The 20609-nt window shown below is 39.5% G+C and overlaps 2 protein-coding genes and 1 pseudogene across 2 annotated transcripts; 2 read left to right on the top strand and 1 right to left on the bottom strand.

Moving 5' to 3' along the window:
• The first annotated feature begins 160 nt into the window (after nucleotides 1–160).
• On the top strand, nucleotides 161–1939 carry LOC141845917 (RNA-binding protein CP33, chloroplastic-like; annotated as a pseudogene).
• Nucleotides 1940–8820: 6881 nt separating this feature from the next.
• LOC141846765 (glutathione transferase GST 23-like) lies at nucleotides 8821–9653 on the top strand. Its single transcript, XM_074734809.1, has one exon. The coding sequence runs from the start codon at nucleotides 8821–8823 to the stop codon at nucleotides 9568–9570; it is 750 nt and encodes a 249-aa protein (XP_074590910.1). The 3' UTR covers nucleotides 9571–9653.
• A 2960-nt stretch (nucleotides 9654–12613) lies between these two features.
• LOC141846575 (putative mediator of RNA polymerase II transcription subunit 26b) lies at nucleotides 12614–15920 on the bottom strand. Its single transcript, XM_074734610.1, has 9 exons — nucleotides 15108–15920; nucleotides 14963–15031; nucleotides 14789–14871; nucleotides 14233–14285; nucleotides 14034–14149; nucleotides 13892–13919; nucleotides 13461–13813; nucleotides 13286–13376; nucleotides 12614–13165 (listed from the first exon to the last, which is right to left on the bottom strand). Exons 1-9 carry the CDS (start codon nucleotides 15537–15539, stop codon nucleotides 13041–13043), a joined length of 1350 nt encoding a protein of 449 aa, XP_074590711.1. The 5' UTR covers nucleotides 15540–15920; the 3' UTR covers nucleotides 12614–13040.
• Nucleotides 15921–20609: the final 4689 nt, after the last annotated feature.

Raw genomic sequence — 20609 nt, 5'->3', positions numbered from 1 at the left:
GTAAAAGGAACCCTAGAATTTAAGCTTTTCAATGTCTGTCATCCAATAAATGTTTCGGTATCTTGCAAACTGTGTGAGATGTTTTACCAATAACTGATAAGAAATGGTGGTTCCATGTCATCTTCTTCTCTGCTTGAATTTATGAAAGTATAGGGGTTAAATGACAAAAATAGAATTAGAGGGGTATTGTAGTATATATGTGAAATGATCAATAAGTTTAACAATTAAAAAAGATTACCGATGCTGTGATTCGTTTATTTTGATTCGGCGTCTTTACGATTCGTGCGGGGTTCTGATGGATGGCTGACATTAAACAGAAAGGCCGTTATCCGCCAACGGTACAGACCTCCGCTCCGCCTTCGAAGGTGTCTCCGCCCTCTCTTCCCGTGCCCTAGCGCACCTCCGCCACCGCCTGCCCCTTCCCACCGCTTCCTATTCCGGAGACGAAGAAGACTACGGAGAGCTAATCGAAGAAGAGGAGGAAGAGCAGGAGCGATTGTTGAATAAGTCGACGGTCAGCTCAAGCTCCGGGTCCCTTCGGCAGGATGTCGCTCAGCTTTACGTCGCGAGGCCGGAACTGTTAATTTAGGTATTGTTCTAATCTCCTGTTCCTCTTCAGGTAGTGTACGATCGGGTCACGGATCGGAGCTGTGGGTTCGCATTCGTGACCATGGCCGGCGTCGAAGAGGCTGAGGAGGTCATCCGGCTGTTCGACGAATCCGTGAGTCAAATTGCAATCTTTTTCCTGGTTCATGTTAATTTTCTTCTGGATTGATCTTGATACGGATGGTGAATGCAGTTAGTGGGAGTCCGGAAGCTGAAGTGAACTTCGCAGAGGTGCCTAGAGGAGGAGAAAGGGAAGTGCTTGGGCAGAGAATGCGATCTCCTACGTCGACAGCCCTTACTAGGTCCATGCCGGCAACCTTGGGTGGATCCTCACCTCGCAGGCTCTCAGGGATGCATTCGCTTCCTAGCCAGGCCTGCTGGGCGCCAAGGTCATCTTCAACACGGGTCGGTCAAGGGGCTTTTCTTTTGTAAACTTTGCTTCTGATCAGGATCTCAAGCTGCGATTGAGGCTATGAATGGAGTGGTATTGAATCCTTATCTCTTTGGTTCCTGTTATCTTGTTTACTGTTTGAAGGTATAGCATTTGGATATCAAGAAGGGCAGGAATTTAACATTCCATCTCCATTTATGTCTGAATCAGTGTTGAATTTGGGTGTAGGACATTTCATTTCAAAATGACTAATCATCTACAAGGGCATATAGATAAAAACATATGAAACTACGATCCTTGTCCATGTGAAGCGAATGAGCATGGAGAAGCTAGTTTCAATATCATCACTTAGTGAGTCTAATTTTGATATCCTATTGAATTAGCTATTGTTCAAGTAGAACTAATGGTCACAAAGCATTCTATCTTCCACAATTGAGATTATGCAAGAAACGACCAAGGCATAGGTCAACATAAGAAATAAGATTATTAAAATGTGATTTTGCATTAGATTTTTTATGTTGGACGACTAGAGAAAATGGTGATGGGACTAGCTAGGGCATAAAATGTTTTCTCCATCTTGATCCCATAAATAATGGAGCAAGATGGGCAGGGCAGGTTGTGTGGGCTTCCATAGGGGCAAATCCAATTGTGATCCCTTTGTATCCTCTTTTATTTTTCATTATTTGTTACTTATTGAACTGATTATGTCAAAGATATGGTGAAAGCTTTCATGGTGATACAGGAGATTGAAGTTCGACCTCTGTGGTTAAGTCTTGAACAAAGGAGACCTTCTGTTAGTATTTCAGAGGAATCTGGAGGGGAGTAAGGGCATCAAGGAAGTCCCTTGGAGTTGAGTCTGAACTACTGACTTGATACTAACTGCATTGCTACAACTCTGGTGGATGCTCTGAGTATTGCGTTTCTTATAGAGTGGAAATATTACCAAAGGCTGTTGACAAACTTGGCCAAACTTCCAATCAAAAGGATGCAGGACAGTATATTTGTTGTTTTTCTCTCATGTGTTCATTATTTTTTGTTCATTTCTTTTATTTCAGATAATGAACATGGCGTAGCTGCATTGTGGTGTAACTTGCAAACATAATCCCAACTTATCAATTATTTCCCCACTAGGTGAAGGATTTGATTGAGACACAGCGGAAAAAAAAGAGATGGCATGAAAAACAGCTAGCAGTCTCTTGCTTTCTTGCGTTCACTGCATGTCATTCACCACCTTCAGTTAAAGCTGGAAACACTGCCAAACTGCAAGACTGGATTTGTTCTTGTGATGTCCAATCTATCCATTGCATTGTCTCTCACTTTTTGGTCCTTTTTTTTTGTTGTTATTGTTGTTTCCTTTGATCTGTCAAACCATACAGTTTCCTTATCCTTTTTGTGTTTCCAATACTTCTTTTTTGCATTTGATTTCTTTAACAAAATGAGAGGCACAAGAGTGGTGAGTGTAGGTTTATTCTTTCTATTCTGCTCTCTTGAAGGTGAAAATGGTGAAATACTTCTTAATTCTTTGTTGAGTCTTGGTCGTCTTTATAGAAACATGAAATTCAGAAATAGAAGAGTAAAAATTGAGAGAAAATTGATGAATAAAGATGTTATCAAGCTTATTATTTCTTCTTATCAAATTTGTTCATATACTTGTTTATTATTTTAACCCTATTATAAATAACTTAAAATTATAAAAATGTGTCAAATATTTTGTTTTTCTTAAACCCTAAAGACTTTTATAACATTTTAATTCATTTCCTCTCCATAATGCTTTTGTGATAAACTCCAATAGACAAATCTTACAGACCTTCAACTTTCTCTCCTCCTTTTTGTCCAGATCTCAACAATCCATCAAAAGAGACATGCACAGACAATAATGACACAAGAACCTTTTTTCCCCACAACTACAAGGAAACAGGTCAGGCTGGATGATCAGATTAATCTTCTCATCGTCAACCTTTTCAACTCCTTGAGCCCTGTGATCCATGTGAGTCCTACAGCTCGTGGCCACTTAGGGTTATTCTTAATCAGCATGAGCATAATGCAGCCCTGCACACTGCACGGAACAGAGCATAATTAGCAGTCTGACCATCTCTCTCGCACAAGGAAAGGCCTCACGTACAGTGGTCGAACAGTGGGAGGACTGCAAGTGGGAAATGGCGTGACGAGTGAAAGCAGGTTTCCTGGCGTGCAGTGAGTTATTGCACTGTGCCATGCACGGGACGAGGGCACTGACCGCCTGGCCAGGGAGGGAGGGAGGGGATTGTTCATGCAAGGAAGAGAAGTTTCCTGTCGACTTGTCGATGGAACCACTCGGCGTCGCTGCCACACTACAAGTCGGCAGTGTTTGGACAAGAAGAGTGTTCCCCTGCGACTGCGAGGGCCCTGGAATTCCGAGCACGGCTGGGACTTTTCGGTATAGCTGTCAAGTTGGGTTAGGCCCGCTGGGTTGACCCGCCCCGCCAAGTAATTTAGGCGGGTTCGGTTGAAATTTTATCAACCCATTTTAAGATGGGTTGAGGTGGGTTGGCCCGCGGCGGGCTTGGGTTGACCCGCGGGTTGAGAAAGTTTATTTATTTATTTTAAATTTTAAAATTAAAGTATAAAACTTAATGTATTAGTGAGTTTCATCTATTTAAAATACAATTTAAGCTTAAAAATTATAATTCAAACTTAAAACTTTCAATTTAATCAATTTAAATTATACTTTAAACTTAAAATTTTTTATATTTTTAATATTTTTTTATTTTTTAACAGGCCCGCGGGTTGGCCCGCCTAACCCGCGGCCCGCCTTGAATTGGGTTGGGTTGGAGATTTCCCAACCCGTCGGAAATGCGTGGATTAGCCCGCCCCGTCTCGCCAAATGATGGGCCCGCCATGGGTTAGCCCGCCCCGCCATGGGTTGGCCCGTTTGACCGGTGAGGGGATAGTGAAGAAACTGTTTGGACTTAGTGACAGACAAGAGCTTCGGAGACAAGTGTTTGGGAATTTGTGGGGTGGTAACTAGGCGAGTTGCCATTGAACACGAAGAATCCTCCGTAGTTGTTTTTTAATTTTTAAAAAAATATATATTCTTCTATAAAAAAAAAAGTGAAATATAACTGTCCCAAAATCATCTGTGAAGAAATAAATCGTAAAATTATAATTGATCATGACGGAGGATGATATTGTCTTATCTTCGTCGAGATTTAAATCCTTGTTCTTTTCTGCAATTCTGATCCGTCGTAAATTAACTCATATATATATATATATAATAAAAGGACGTCCCTTTTTTAACAAAAAAAAAAATTAACAGAAAGGGAAAAGTGAAAGCACGTACTGGTATTTTTTTATTTATTATTAAAATAATACTTTATTTATCTTATTTTTTTTATTTTCAATGATACCGTAAATAGTTATAGTAATTATGATTGAATCATCCGTTATACTAATTATGATTTTATAGTTAATTTTAATAATTATTATAATATAATATTAATTAGAAATAAATTATATATATGTTATAATAATTATGATTCATAACTACTATAATATAGTATTTGTTCCTATTTGAGATAGTTTCCAGATGAATCATCACACACTTAACTTCTGCGTTGACAAGGTCGCACGGAGTCCACGAGCTATTGAAAGAAGACTGTGGTCCTACAAGACTTCAAAGAAGGGATGGAGAGTTAGAATGGAGGTTGGAAGTGTCACTCAGTGGAGGTTGGAAGTGTCTCAGCTACTCTAACACTCAAGTTAGTTTGTCATCGATCGAAGATAGAGAAGAAAAACATAAAATGGATTGCAAAGAATGAGGCTTAGGTGTGTACGCATATACCTAGGCCCGCGGGAAGTGAGGTTCTTTTATAGAGTTATCGGAGGAGAGATCACATTGAAAGTAAGGAAAATATCGCATCGTGGTATAAGAGGATCCCATCACCCATGCTTAGTACGGTACAAGATCATATTGTATTAATGTGGTAGGTTATCTACCGTTAAATATTTTACCTGTCCATGTGTCGCTTAGGCAGTTGTCAAGTGGGATAAGTGGGGGAAGTAGTGCTGATAGAGCGGAGCTACTTGGGCAATAGTGCAGATTTGGTGAGACTGAACCTGTTGGGGAGTTAACTGCTATCTAAGAGATCAAGCAGTCGATATACCACAGAGCTAGTTGGGCACAATGGACATTGAGCCAGTCGGGCACAATGTCAATCAAACATTGAGCTAGTTGGGCACGAAGTCAGTCAGACACTGAGTCAGTCGAGCATAAAGTCGGTCGGGTGTGGAGCCAATCAGCTCATCTGACGTGCTATCTCTAACTCTTGACTTTTTTACTAGGATACATCAAAGCCATAATAGTATTGATAAAAGATAAACTTTAGTTATTATAATATAATATTTTTAATGTTATCAAAAATTAAAATATTTATATTTTAATAATTATAATTTTGTAATTATTATAATAATATTAAAGATAATCTTCATTAAAAATATATATTTTCTCAATTTTTATCTTTGATGTTGCCCCATCACGTTTCTCTCCTTGTTTCCTAAGTCAAACCTTTCAGTTCTTTTTTCTTCTTTTTCCAAGAGCGGCAGCAGCAGAAGCACAGAAGCAGAGGTCGAGGTCAAATTTCTCGGGCACCCAGCTGGGTCGATGACTTCAATCAGCACTGTAGCATTTCTCATTGCTGTTTGGGACAGCAAAGTTGCCCGAGAATATCGGGCAGGAAAGAAGGAAGGAAGGAAGGAATTGAGATGAGATGATACGGCAATGGAATGAGCCTGCCCTACAGAGCAAGGGATGTGACCCTTCCAATGAAACTCTCGACGGATCATCCTTCTTTTCATGACCTATCACCTCGCTAACTTTTTAACTGCAGGGGAGCCGGATGGATTTCGGCCTCTGTTTACCACCCTTAACCTTTATTTATCTTGTGTTTCAAAAAGTAATAAGATTCGAATTTTACTCTTGCATTATAATTTTATCACCTGAGTATTAACTCAGAAAAATAATAATTTATCCTTGTTATAAGTTGGTATAACTTAATATAGAAGGTCAAGACCTAATCTGATTAAAAATGACACGTCGAATAAAAGACTTGACTCCAAAGTTGATTAACTTGATCCCGTATCCCAGCTCCACAACCAAATTCTACGTCCACACTCCCTACCCTAACAAGATGATTAGGCCCCGATTCGACAACCAACTCGACTCAAAACGAAATAGCCGACTACTCTACTCGGGCACAACACCCAACTCCTAGTTCGGGCCTCCCAACTAAGTCTCCACTCGGCCCCGAGTGCCATCTTGGACCACGTCTCGACTCTCGATTCCGAGCAACCTTGGCCTGAACTCTTTTTGTCGCCTGAGGTCCTCTCGCCCAATGCCCTGCTCAGTGTCCAATCAACTCGGTCCCTCCGAGTCCGACTCCTAACACTCTATCATTCAGCTTATCAAACCGTCACCAGAAAAACACGTGCTATGATATGATATTTGAAGTAGCTCATTTGTCCGATTAAGGCACCACGATTTATGATGACATAGCCTGATACCGTATCAGGCATGAGTGATAGGGCCTTTCACTACAACGGCGACGGTAATGGGATATTCTCTTTTCCTGCAATGGGACATTTTCTCTGACAAAATCTTCATTGATGGAACATTCTCCTTAATTAAATAGGACATTTTTTCTCTCAAAACCCTATATAACGACCACGCATCTCACGAGTGTAGGTACGCACACCCGAACAAGAACCCTCTTATTTCTTCATTTTCGTGCTTCCCTCTCCTACAGCGATCTGACTTGAGTAGTTGAGCCAGGGCACTCCTGGTCTCCATTCTCACTCTCATCTTTTTCCTTGCAATCCAGCGCTTAGTGACACGTCCGAACCCAGTGGTCTCCTCCTCAATTGGTCATGGGCACTACCTTGGTGAGTCAACATACTATCCAGGTGTCCAATGACTCATCCAACGACGATATCAAGCAGGAACAATCTTATTTCTCTAGGCGGTACTATCGACAAATAGTATGATCAACAATTCTTCCACTTGGCATTTACAAACCTTCAAAGCATGCAATTAGTTTTTCTATTTTACCCTCGTGATGATTCATAATTTAAATTTAAAGTCGGATAGAATAACGATTATTTTAGCGATGAAAATCTAAAAAGAAATGACAGAGAAAAGAGAATTAACAAACAAAAGAAACTATTTTATCGAAAAAAATAGTTGATTCAATAATAATAAAAGATAATAAAAAGTTAAATAAAAATTTAAATAGATTCAAAATAAAGTAATCATAACTTTAAAAAGAAAAAAATAACTCTGAATCTTAAAAATAAAAAATTATTAAAATTTTTTAATAATAATAATAATAAAATAATGGCAAATCTGTGTCCCTCCTCCATCCACATTAATTAAGTTGGTAGATTGCCTTGGATTCTCTTCTTCGCTTCTGTACCTTTCTAATTGTCAATGCTACTGAACATATCTGAGCGGCGCATGCATGTTTAGTATTCAATTTGCCCTTCCATTGTTTGATTAATGGAATCTCATTCAAAGTCCATAACCCTAATATATAGATGCCCTAACCATTTATTTATTGTCTTCATGCGTCCAAGTACAGACACACACGTACCGCCCACCACCAAACAACATACATGGTGCTAGTCGTACTCTAATAATAAGCTCGTGCTCCACCACCTGACTCTTTCCACATGCACTCCCGCGGAAGAATCGAAACGAAGAGGTGAAATCAGTCACTCAAGCGGTTTCATACGATCGACTTTACGATTATCTATGAGGAAATAAATTGAAAAGTTATAGTTTACTATTACGAAAAAGGACATTATCTCGGTTTCATCGAAATTCAATCCTTGTCCACTTCAGAAGTCTGCCCTCGTAGTAATTAACTCAATCATGCTTCGAAGGTGAAAAGGGGACTTTCGTGAGAATTCTTACGTGTTATTGATTGATCAAATTAACTGAGTTCAATTTGATTTGAATTGAGTTAGTTTGCATCTAACCGATCGAGTTAATCGATCCAGTCAACTTGAAATGAGATGTACAAATTATGTGTCTCCCAAGACAGTACCATCTCAGCCTTGTCCCACTTCAACAAGTCTATCTCATAGTAATCAACTTAATCGTGTCCCAGGAGCGAAGAGAGGACGGGGCTTTCACGAAAATTCTTACGTGTTATTGATTGATCAAATTAACTGAGTTCAATTTGATTCGAATTGAGTTAGCTTGCATCAGTCGAGTTAATCGATCGAGTCAACTTAAAATAAGTTGTACAAATAATGGGATCTCCCAAGACTAACACCACCTCAATCTTGTCCACTTCAACAAGTCTGTCACATAGTAACCAATTTAATCATGCTCCGGGAGCGAAGAGGGGACGGGACTTTCTTCTATAAAAAGGTGAAATTCACCACCTTATCGGCCCCACGACCATTTGTGAGGAGGTAAATCGAGAAACTGCAGTTGGTCACGACGCAGGAGGGTATTACCTGACTTCGTCAGGATTCGAATCATTGTCCTCTTCTACAAGTCTGCTGCGTCGTAACCAACTCAGCTATGCCTCGGAGGCGGGACGGGGCTTTCACGAGAATTCATATATGTTATTGATTGATCAAATTAACTGAGTTCAATTTGATTCGAATTTAGTTAGCTTGCATCTAACCAGTCGAGTTAGTAGATCCAGTCAGCTTGAAATGAGCTGCACAAATTATGTGTCTACCGAGACATCACCACCTCAGCCTTGTAGCTATAAAGAAGAGGAGGCCTCAACTCTCCTCCTCGCACAAGAACCACCTCTCTCCGTCGATCGTCGTTCATGGATCAGCAACCTCCGATTCCTCCCTCCGATCTCAAGCTCCTCGGCTCCTGGGCCGACTCCCACACCCACCGCGTCCAGCTCGCCCTGAAGCTCAAGGGGCTGCCCTTCCAGTACCAAGAAGAAGACCCCCTCCGCCCCTCCGCCGCCCTCCTCCTCCACAACCCCGTCTACGAGAACCTCCCCGTCCTCCTCCACCGCGGCTGCCCCGTCCTCCACTCCACCATCATCCTCCACTTCCTCGACGACACGTGGCCGCTCCACCGCTTGCTTCTCCCCTCCGACCCCTTCGACCGCGCCACCGCCCGCTTCTGGTCCCACTTCGCCGACGACAAGCTCGCCCCCGCCGTCGCCGCCGTCTTCTCCTCCGCGGGCGACGGCCAGAGGGCCGCCGTCGACCAGGTCCACCAGAACCTGAAGCTGCTGGAGCGCGAGCTCGGCGACGGCGGCGCGTTCGCCGGGCGGAGGTTCTTCGGCGGCGACGAGATCGGGTTCCTCGACATCGTCCTCGGCTGCGGCTCCTACTGGCTCGCCGTCTTCGAGGAGGTCATGGAAGTGAAGCTAGTGGACCCCGAGGCGTTCCCGCGCTTCCACGCCTGGCTCCGCGACTTCGAGGACCAGACGGAGGTCAAGGAGACGATCCCGGCCATCGACAAGCTGCTCGAGTACGCGAGGGCCGTCCGGCAGATGATGCTCGGTGGTGGCGCCGCCGCCGCCGCCGCCGGCGGCGACAATGCGGCTACTAATTAATTAAGCACTCTGCTTCACTGCTCTGCCACTGCTCTTCGTTTCTGTAATTACAGTAATTACCATTATCGTTGCTTATGTTTTACTCATCGTCTTCTTAATTAATCTGGTTTATGGCAATTAATGAAGGATTATCAGGCCGACACAATTCCATTTTGCCCCAAACTTTTTCACGCAGATCAGAAAAATCCTGTTTCGCCCCTACAATTTTAAAAAATTATTTCTACATTTAAAAGAAAAAAAATTCAAAAAGAAAAAAAAAAAGAAACTCGTGGTCCCTTTAAGTGAGCATGACGATCATTTTGATTATGGCAGCTTATGAGAAGGCTAATCTAATCTAAGTGTGTTATAGATTTTCTTAAAAACATTCTCTTGTCGGATCTATTATTGTTCCTATCAACAGTCAATTTAATTCAACCAAAACTATAGCATTCGACTGAGTGACTCTAGATCATTGTCAAATTTTGAGCCCTATGAAATCGTTGATGCGTTAAATTTGTAACAATAGTCTCATGTCTCGACCTCAGGTATCTATTTCAGTGTCTACTCGGCCTTAGGTACCGATCTCTTCTTAATCTTAAGTTTCGACCTCGGCGTTACTCGGCCTTAGGTGTCGATCTCTTCTTAGTCTCAGATTTCGATCTCAGGTTCCAATCTTGACATCTACTCAGCATCAGGTGTTGACCTCTTCTTAGTCTCGGGTCTTAATCTCGATCACTACTCAGTCTCAGATCTTGACCTCGGCGTTTGATTCGGTTTCATGCGTCAACCTCATCTTAGTATCGAGTCTCAACTTCGATCTCTTACGATGACTCTGTACCAATCTTAGGCTGAGTCCAAATGGGTATTGTTGTACTTTTAGAATTTTCTTAAGTTTCTTCACTCTTCTGATTTTAAGCTTTATAAGGTTGTCAAATAGTTTTACTTATTGATAGGGTATGACATCTCCATGCTTCTCACAAGAATTCTCTCGGGTAAGGCTTTGTAACCATTCGCCTTCTCAAGATGCACCTTCTCTTCTTCTTCTTCCTTTGCGTTTAATCACTAGCTTTGTTCTAGGTTGAAAACTTCTTTACAAATCATGGGAGCTTCGTCCTTAGCAATAGTAACGCCTGTAGGAGGTTGAGATAACTAATGGGCATTTCCATCTCCGTTGGGATTTCATCATAGACTTAGACTTATTGATAGCAACACTCTTGTAGAAACTATTTGCGCCAACCCTCGGGAGCTTTTACAAAGTCTAATAGACTACATATTAGCCTCTTGTCTCCTTCACTAAGCTCATGGTGCTTAAACCATGAATCTTCTTGAGTTCCAATTCCTATCCTACGAGTGTTTGTAATGGCTCTATGTGCAATTCTTCCCGCTTGGCTTCGACTACCACCAGCTTTCGTTCTAGGTTGAAAATTTCTTTACAAATCATAGGAGCTTCGTCTCATCTTCATTGGGATTCAACCCCAGATCTATTAACAAAAACACTTTTATAGGAATCATCTGCGTCAGTCCGTGGAAGCCTTACAAGTCATAAGTAGACGTAGAAACTCTAATTGGCCTCCCTAATATTTCATTGTAAGTTGAGCATGGTCGTCCATTGCATAAACTTGATAGAGACATATAGGATCATGGCTAAAATAATTGTCCTAAAGGGTTTTTATTTCGTTTGTGGTGAACCTTGACAAATAGTTCTTGCCGCCTACATGAATTATAAATTAAAAATATTAAACATGCATTTTTTAAAAATTAAAAATAATCATTATTTTTTACTCAAAATTTAAATTTAAATATAGAAATTCACTCTAAATAATCAAATTATTCAAAAAATAATAATCATATAGCAAGCCAAAATTATTACATGATCATTTTCTATTCAAAATTTATATATTGAGAGAGAGAGAGAGATGCGTCAATCTTAAATATTTTCTAATTAATTTGTTTTATTATAAATGCATCAAATTAAATTATATGACATCATAACAGCAGCCCAAACCCTAATTGGAAAAAGCTAGCTAGAGAAGATTGTGCCAAGAAGAGCTCAACCAAGTCGACATCGAAGTTAGCTTCAATGCATCTAACAATAACAAATCTAAGTCGGTTACAGATGAGATTCGACTCGAGTGGTTAAGGAATTACAATGAGGTGCAACTAAGTTTTGTGGTCTTGTGTGGTTGGGCAACTAGGAAGACAACTAAGATGCCTATAGCACAAAGTATGTCTACCAAAAAACACTTAAAAAGAGTACAACATGTTAAAAGTCCCTTTCATTTGTAGACCTCAAAACAAGATGCCTAGGTAGATCTAACTTCTCTCCGAAACAATTTTCACTTGTCGATCAAAGAACGCGCGACACTAGTTGCCTTGCTTCGCTCAGATGAACTTGATGTGTTTCGAAAATGAGAATGAAACATAGTGAGGTAGGTCTACCCCTCTTTTTGGACACAATTTGTGTCCTTGAAGATTTCAAATTGGTCTAATGAGATAATTCTAACAAAGTCTGGATTTGATTGTCTTGTTCAACTCAAACACTCAATTGTGTAAATTTAGCAAAAGAAATGAACCGCAGTGCAGTGCTGACATCTGTGATGAACAAACAAAAGATGGCCAGCCACCTCGAAGTCTTTTGAGCTTTGCTTGCTTTTATCAACTATTCTACATCATTGTCTTAGTGCCTAAGCAGAGCAGGTACCAATGAGAAAAGCCTGTGTGTTCTTCCCCATTAATTCATGGAGGCAAGGGAAAGTCCACCAGTGGAAAGAAAAAAAAAAGGATTATGGCAGGTCACTGTTTCTTGCAAGGTGAAGGAATAAAGTTAGGGGAGAGAAGTCAAAGAAAGGGACTGCAAATTAAAAGTGGAGGTGAGTGCAACAAGGACATTGGAAGAGCTGGGGAGAACAAGTGGAGCCACATCCTTGAATCCATGGCCATTGGTCCCTTGCAGTCCTCTAATCCACTAACCCTATCACTGTGCCATGGCTAGAGGACAAGTCTTATGGTATCTTATGCTGCTGCTCCACATGCTAAGGTTCTTTTAGTTACATGGCTCACTCCACAGATGAAGGTATCAATTTTATCATAAGACTGTGGTCTCAATCTCAGACTCTTCCATCTGAGAACAAAAAAGTTTACAGAAGAAAAGAAAGGAGAGAGTTCATCACCTTTTAGCTGGAAACAAAGAAGCAAGTGGGTTCTTTATTGCCTGTCTGTTTTCTCCACCAAGCAATGCACTTCCATGCATCAGCCAACATGAAATAAGATCATGAAGAGGCAAATAGTTGCTTAGTAATGAAGAAATATTGCAACAGAGAAAACTGAACTCATTTAACTTCGGTGGTTGACGGTGTGATATCAGAATTCTTTGGTTGAATTAGAGATGAGTTAAAGCGCGTACATACAGTTACTCAACAGCAAGCCTCACCGAGAGGAAGAAAAATGGTCTATTGCCACAGTTTCACATTGCATATGCATGATTGACAGAACTAGTTCCACCTATTTGCCCAATTCCTAGATTGATTTCTGAATTTCTGAAGAGGTTGCCTGTTGATGTGAGCTTGCTTTGGTAAATCTTGCAACTCCATCACTTGTATCGTTCGCTGTTTTTTCGCTGCATCAAACAAAACATATGGAACCCATCAGCCAGACTTACTTTAGCAAATGGCTGCATAGATAGAAGTGCACCAGCAATAAATTAGGAGAAATGGATTGAGGTTATAAGTTAACAAACCATTTTCTGCTTGTTGATAACCTTCATGAAGCTTGCGCTTTGCCGCTTCCAGCTTAGCCCGAGCAAATGCTTCCTCAGAGCATTTTGATTTCTAAATGAAATCAAGGTGTTTAGAAATCCAAGCTCCTCTAGAACAGGCATTGTTTCAATTTTTTTAGTGTCCAGATGAACTTACTTCGTGGGGAATCGTTGGCATCTTCCTCTGAATTGTAGCAGTATCCTGCTGCCGTTTAGTTTTCATCTCAGTGCATATTTGTTGCTCAGAGGTATACCTTGTCGGTCTGCCAGGTCCCGATTCAGAGTTTGATTTCCCAATAGAGATCGTCTGTGGCTTTGATTGCTTCATGTCATTTTCATATTTTCTCATATGAAGCTTTTCTTCCGAAATTGCCAACATTGGCGCTTCTTGCCTCATCATTGCAACTTTGTCGTCATGAACAGATTGTTTCTCTGTCCACTGTTTGCGATCTTCCTTTTGGTTTCTTCCAGTTTCCCATTTCCTGTCGAAGTCCCTACTGTTTCTAAGATCTGCAACAAATGACAGCAGGATGTTATTAATGAGCTAAGGAACTCATTCAGGAGATACAAGAAAGCCTGGCTACTCACTTCCATCATCATCCATTCCATCGAAGAACTTCAGAACCAAACAGCAGACACATCAAACGGAACCAGATCAGTATATGCGGATCGAGTGAATTCCACAATGGTAAAATTTTAAGGGGATGCTATAAAATATAACATCTTATACCGCAGAAAGTGGGATGGAGGTAGTCTGAGCAGCAAATAGAGCTCCTTCATCTAATGGAGGAGAGGGAAGCCCTTCCTCTTCAAACTCACCAGAAGGAAGAGAATGCACAGAGTTCTCTGCAAATCACGAGTTCTTAATCATCCAGACGATACGAGGCCAAAAGTAGCTCATAAGGTCAACAGAGAGAAACATAGCATACCAGCAATGGCAGCAGTAGCGCTGACCCATTCATCAACTAAAACCTTCCAGCCACTGCCCAAAATAAAATCAAAGTGATCAGAAAGATCTCAAAAGAACAGATACAAATCTATATATCAGCAATTGGTTGCTTGCTGTCTCTCCTTCGCCACCACCAAATCACTCGATACACAGCTACGAGAAACTATTAGAAGCAAAAGAATGAGCAAGTTAATGCAAGATGAAGCATTACTTTCTAAGTGAAATCAGAGGGAAAACACTCTCTTAGAATGCAGGCAAATGTATAGCAAGCTCAAATTTGGTTATGAACAGCAAAAACTTCCACAGAAACAGCAAATGTTATCCAGTTATTAACAGACTAAATTATCTTGCAAGTAGTAGTTTAGGCAACATGAAAGCATGGATCACAAACAAATAGTCCATCAGGACTGATGTCTTTTTATTTCTGGTAAAGAAAATCAGTAATTACATCAAGATCACTGGACTGCATCAAATTCTACTGAAACTTCAATCTTTATACGTGTATGATTACAGTTGACAAAGTAAATGACACTTACTCGATGAGAGTTCGTACTATGTGGCGAATTTGCTTCGAATCATGTTTTCGCAAAAGATTAACAGCCCTTCCAATCTCGGTCACCTGTGTTTCAAAGGAAAGTTTGATAAGAGTAATCGATCAACATCAGGTTTATGAATCCAAGATGAAGCAAATAGCACACTGAATCAAGCACCTTGAGGACATCAACAGTGAGTTCCATTAGCTGCAGCCTCCTCAGTGATTCGAACAAGATGTTATCGGACTGCAAAAGCAGAAGAAAACACATCAAGCATAGAAAGGTTCGAGTTTCAGTGCATTAGAAGAGGGCAGGAATAAACCTCATCCTGATGGTTGGAGAGGAGCTCCTTGATCCGCCGGACTTCTTCGAGGGTTTGGCCCTCCTCTTCGATCTCCTCAGTGAGCGCCTCCGCCTCGTCGAAGGTGTAGTTGCTGACGAGGCGGTGGGAGAAGTCGGGGTCGTCGTTGCAGCTATCGACCTTGCTGTCCTTTTCTACCGCCACAACCCTTTTCACGCTGCCGCGCCCTTCCTCCGCCTCGGCGCCTTGCGGCTCGACGCGATCGCAGGCGAAGCAGCGCGGGAGCAGCGCGGTGAAAAATTTCTCCACGATCCGGTCCCGCCGGCTCCGCAGCTCCTCGGGATAATCGGAGGCGGCGACGACGATCGCTTGCTCGATCACATCAAAGATGTCAGAGTCGGCGCTGCGGAAAAACTTCCGCCAGTAGCCCACTGACCCTGACGAGCTCGCCATGGCGCGGTGGCAGTGGAGCAGTTCAAGGCCGCCAAATCCGCCCCAAAACGACCTAAAAATTGAATCTTGGACACTAATTCAGCGTCCGGTGAGCGGAATGGCTCGAATGCCACAGATCTTTTCGCCGATCAACGGCGGCTTAAATTCACTTCTCTATGGCAAGAACAGAACCGATTTTTTCCTCAAAGAAACAACAACAACAACAACAACAAACCAAATTGTTCTCTTTTTTTTCCGCTCATCCGCAGATGAGTCCGATAGATCACAACCTCAAAATGCAAAATTCCTCAACGAGGGAAGAAGGGAAATCCGATCGTCTATCTCAATACCACAGGGGCTGTCCCTTTTCGTAAGCTGACGACGACGAGGAGGATATCTTGAAGTCCCGCACTTATCCGGATGACCTTCACCACCCTCCCTCTCTCCCCCCACGAGGTGCCACGCGACCACAACCGCCAAATTGGGTAAATCGACCAAATCGCGCTCGATTCTCACCCCGGGAGATTGATCGAGTCCACGGCGCCCGCCGATTCCAGTAAAAAGTTCAATCCCTTCTGTAGAACAAGCTCCATCCGTCAACACGCGGCCTACTGCCATTCCGACCAGCTTCGCTCGTATAAATCAATTATAGAATTAATTACGTTAGATTCGGATAATTTAAGATCCCATAATAAATTTAAATTTATATAAGATTATTATTTTAAACAGTCAAATTTATTATTTTAAAAAATATTTTAAAAAACACAAAATACAGCATGAAATTTAATACATTGTTCTTTCTTCTAAATGAATAAGATGTGCTTAATAAATTTAATACTCATTTAAGAAGAATTTATTTATGAACAATGATAGACTATATAAAAATACAGTATAAAATTTTAACATGACATATATAACGCATAGAGGTGGGACCTAGGCCTTGTGTGTGTATACTGAGATTTTATGTTGTATTTTCATGCAGTTTATCATTTTTCTTTATTTATATTGATCCAAGTATCAAATATAATAAATAAATAACATTAATATTTTGAACAATTTTATCAATGAATAAATAAACAAATTTAAACACTTAATTTTTTTAATTTATGAATTGGTTTATTTTTAATAAATTGTCCCCTCCTCACATATGGGTGTGGAGCTGCTGGGGTCACGGATTTTATTTTTTTTAGAAGAGTATTCGATTAAATGTCGTGGTTAACTGTAACTTTCCGATTTATCTCCTCATAGATATTCATAGGACTGATCGTGTGAGATTACTGGGGTGACGGATTCCATCTTTTATTGAAGAAGAGTATTCGATTAAAACTACAACATTCTGATTTACCTCCTCATAGATGATCGTGAGAGTGACTGTGTGAGACCGCTGAAGTGATAGATTTCATCTTTTGTTACAACAGAGTATTCGATTAAAATCGAACCGAACCTAATTAATCGAAATCAAATTAAATTGAATTTTTTCAACCAACTAAATTTTCAAATAAAAATCAAACAAATTAAACCGATAAAATATCAATTTGATTTTTATCAAATTAATAAAAATAATTAAAATTTTTAAATATTAATTAATTAAATATTTATAAATTCACTTAAAATTTATAAATTATTTTTTTTTTAATTAATTCAATTTAAAAAATTTAACCAAAAAAATTTTTTAATCATTTAAAAAAAAATAAATTCTAAAATAATCTAATCAAAATCAATTTATTTAATTTAATCGAATAATAAATAATAATTAATGAACGGGGCCCACGGCGGCGGTAGCGCGTGGGTCTCCCTTGCTGACTTGAATCGGCGGCAACTGCGACAATTTAAAGATAGTGAAACATGTCACACGGAAAGGCAGATCCAACGGTACGAACTCGCTAGATCCCTAAATGGACGGTGATGGAGACAGTTTTAAGTTCTTATTGCATGGTGAAACATGTCCCTCATCGCCCAACTCGCCGCCGAAGTCGGCAAAAGAAACAAAACAGCATAATAAAATAATTTTTTTTAATAATCAAGTTATATAATTTTATGTGAACGTCTTAAATGTTTCATTTTATTTTAAAAATATATATTAAATGTGCAATAATTACTGAGAAAAAACATTGATATCTGGTAAACATACTAAAATTAGTGAGATTATATACGAGATTAAACCTTAATTTAACCGAAAATCTCGATTTAAAGTTGAATAAGTCATTTTTTAGGGTAAGGTTACTATGGACGAGTCTAGTCAATAATTTGACTAAATTTGGTCATAGGCCAATTTATTCAATGCATTATGATGACGCCAGCAATGATGTCAGCGAGTAAATCTAATGGGCACACGTTACACATGGTTGTCTAATTTTTTTTCCAAAAAAATCAATAATGCAGAATCTAAAATTCCAGTGTCAAAATATTCAATTGTTATAGTTGTTAGAACTGATAGATTAAAATATCTCCATAATGACATGATATTGTCTATGATCTTTTTCATGTGTTTTAGATGTGGGACTATGTTATGCAATGAAAATATCTTTCATCCAACAATCCATGATCTTTTTCATGTGTTTTAGATGTGGGACGATATTTACCCCTCGGTCCACTTGATCTACTAGGACTTCCTGTCCATCCTTGACCCACCAGGACTTTTGCCCCTCAGTCCACTTGATCTACTAGGACTTCCTGCCTAGCCACAATTATGACTTTCTATCTCTCGGTTCATCTGACCTACCCATCCTTTGTTTAAGGTTCAACCCATATGGTTAGATTTGGATCATGACTCTTCTGGAGGTTACTCCGGTGAAGAGAGGTCTCGCTCTGATACCACTTGTTAGAACCGAGTAAATCAAAATATCTCTACAATGACATGATATTGTCCACTTTGGACCTAAGGTCTCATGATTTTGTTCTTGGGCTCTACCTAAAAGGCATCATACCAATAGAAATATCTTTCATCCTTTTAAATCCATGATCTTTTCCATGTGTTTTAGATGTGGGACTATGTTTGCACCCTTACAACCCAACAATAGTTAGAGGTGCAATGGAAACAAACGGACTCGATTTTAATAATATAAAAATATTAATATTTGAGTTTAAGTTTCAAAAATATATTTGATATACGAATTTAATTTAAAATATAAAATAATAATAATTTTGATTCGAATTCCTTCTATACTTAAATTAGAATAATGATAAAAAGCAAATTAGAATTAGATGCTTATACCACCATCGATTTTAATTTTTATAAAGAATCACTGTCCAAAGCTTTGCTTACTCTAGATTGGATTGCGAAGAAGTCATGTCCGATTATGATTCGTAAGTAATTAGGTTGATAGGAGAATGGAAACCTCGAGGAATCGAGCTCACCGAAGAGCTCAAGGAGCTCAAAGTTCTCACAAGAGAGAGTTAGCTAGCGGACTCAAGTACTAAGTTGCATAAGGTATCTTGAAAACTCACTCGGATGAGGAACTCAGAAAGTCGAGTTGCACAGAGCACTCGAGAATCCAAACTCATGTCCTATGACCTAAAATGGAGTCGATATCGATAATTTCAGGTGAAATTTATAAATCGTGTTTAATTTTTATATTTAATTAGGAGAATAATAAAATGGAGGAGAGTATAATTTTAAGAGACGACGTGCAGTTGTGATCGGAGGCTGTGTCAATTGGATTTGGATCGGATCCACTTCTAGAATCAATTCGGAGCATCCACTTCAATCATACATAAAAGTAATTTCACTTTCGGTGCCTTTATGTAAAGTAATGCTACAATCATACACACAAAAAACACACTTTATAACCCTTTTAAAATATATGAATATTTTTTTATTTAGTATTAATTTGAGTGTTGATTGATCTAATTTCACATAAATTTTTTATCGACTATTCAGATAAATCAAAAAGTACTATGAGAGGCGAGAGTCACGACGGCATCTTCATGTCCATCACGACCATGATAGCCTTACCATGAACTCGCACGAGGCCACAATTGACCTCTCTACAACATCATGAGCGGCGAGATTGAACAAGTAGGGGTGCAAATGAGCCAAGCTGCTCGCAAGCTACGACTTACGAGTCTCGATTCGAAAAAAAGTTCGTTCGATTAAGTTAACGAGCCGAGTTCGAGTCTGATTTCGAGCTCGAACATATTATCGAACTGATCTCGAGCTCAACAGTATTTGGTTCGTGAGCTCACGAACATATTCATTTAAAGGCTCACGAACGTGCATATATATATATATATATATATATATATATATATATATATATATATATATTAACGAGCCAAGTTCGAACTAAACTCTTTTAATTTTTAAACGAGCTATTTTCGAATCGAACTTGAACTAAACTCATTTAACTTTTAAATGAGTAATTTTTAAACCAAACTCGAGCCGTTCGTGAACTATTTAATTTCATTACGAGCCGAGCTCAAATTTAAAAATTAAAATTTGAATCAAATTCAAACTAAACTCGAACATAAAGAAAATGAATCGAGCTCGAACCTCTTACCGTTCGATTCAATTACACTCGGATGAACGAGTGTATGTCCTCTTGGCAGGTCACCGGCCGCCTAAAGATTCAGTTCTCTCTCATCTTTTATAATTTCTTTTTTTTATAAAAAATATATTTTAATTTTTTTACCGTTGATTCTTTTCTATTCTTCGTCCGCGCTTCCACGTAAACAGAGCCAACGGTCCTCGTCAACAGTCAGAACAACGTGAGGGTGGAACCCGCTTTGACTTGGGCGTCGGCGTGCAACACATGCCGTGGTCCCGCTGCTGCCTGCGCCGACCGTCCACGTGTATGATGTTTGACCTTCAGCATTTTATTTTAGAATGTTTCTCAAATATTTTTTTATCTAATAAATCAATTAATTAATATTTTAAAATATTTTAAATGTATTTAATAGAATTTAAATCTAAATATATATAATCTGACCATAAATAATTCAAAATTTTTAAAATAAACAAAATAAATTATAAGAAAAGATATTTTAAAATACATTTATTAGTAAGTATTTGACAAAAATTTAAGTTCATACGACAAGTACTTGGAAGAGAAAAATAAATATGAACATAGTTAAGAATTCTAAGAATGTTAT

This window comes from Curcuma longa, chromosome 15 (assembly GCF_044706935.1).
Source record: "Curcuma longa cultivar G26 ecotype Majalengka, Jawa Barat chromosome 15, ITB_CL_G26_1.1, whole genome shotgun sequence".
Taxonomy (NCBI): Eukaryota; Viridiplantae; Streptophyta; class Magnoliopsida; order Zingiberales; family Zingiberaceae; genus Curcuma; species Curcuma longa.
This window is presented reverse-complemented; position numbering and strand designations above follow the sequence as displayed.

Coding starts and splice junctions, on each gene's coding strand:
- LOC141846765 (XM_074734809.1), top strand. CDS start 8,821: ATGGATCAGCAACCTCCGATTCCTCCCTCCGATCTCAAGCTCCTCGGC.
- LOC141846575 (XM_074734610.1), bottom strand. CDS start 15,539: ATGGCGAGCTCGTCAGGGTCAGTGGGCTACTGGCGGAAGTTTTTCCGC. Junction 14,150..14,232: donor CGCTACTGCTGCCATTGCTG/GTATGCTATGTT, acceptor CGTGATTTGCAG/AGAACTCTGTGCATTCTCTT. Junction 13,920..14,033: donor CCTCCATCCCACTTTCTGCG/GTATAAGATGTT, acceptor TTGGTTCTGAAG/TTCTTCGATGGAATGGATGA.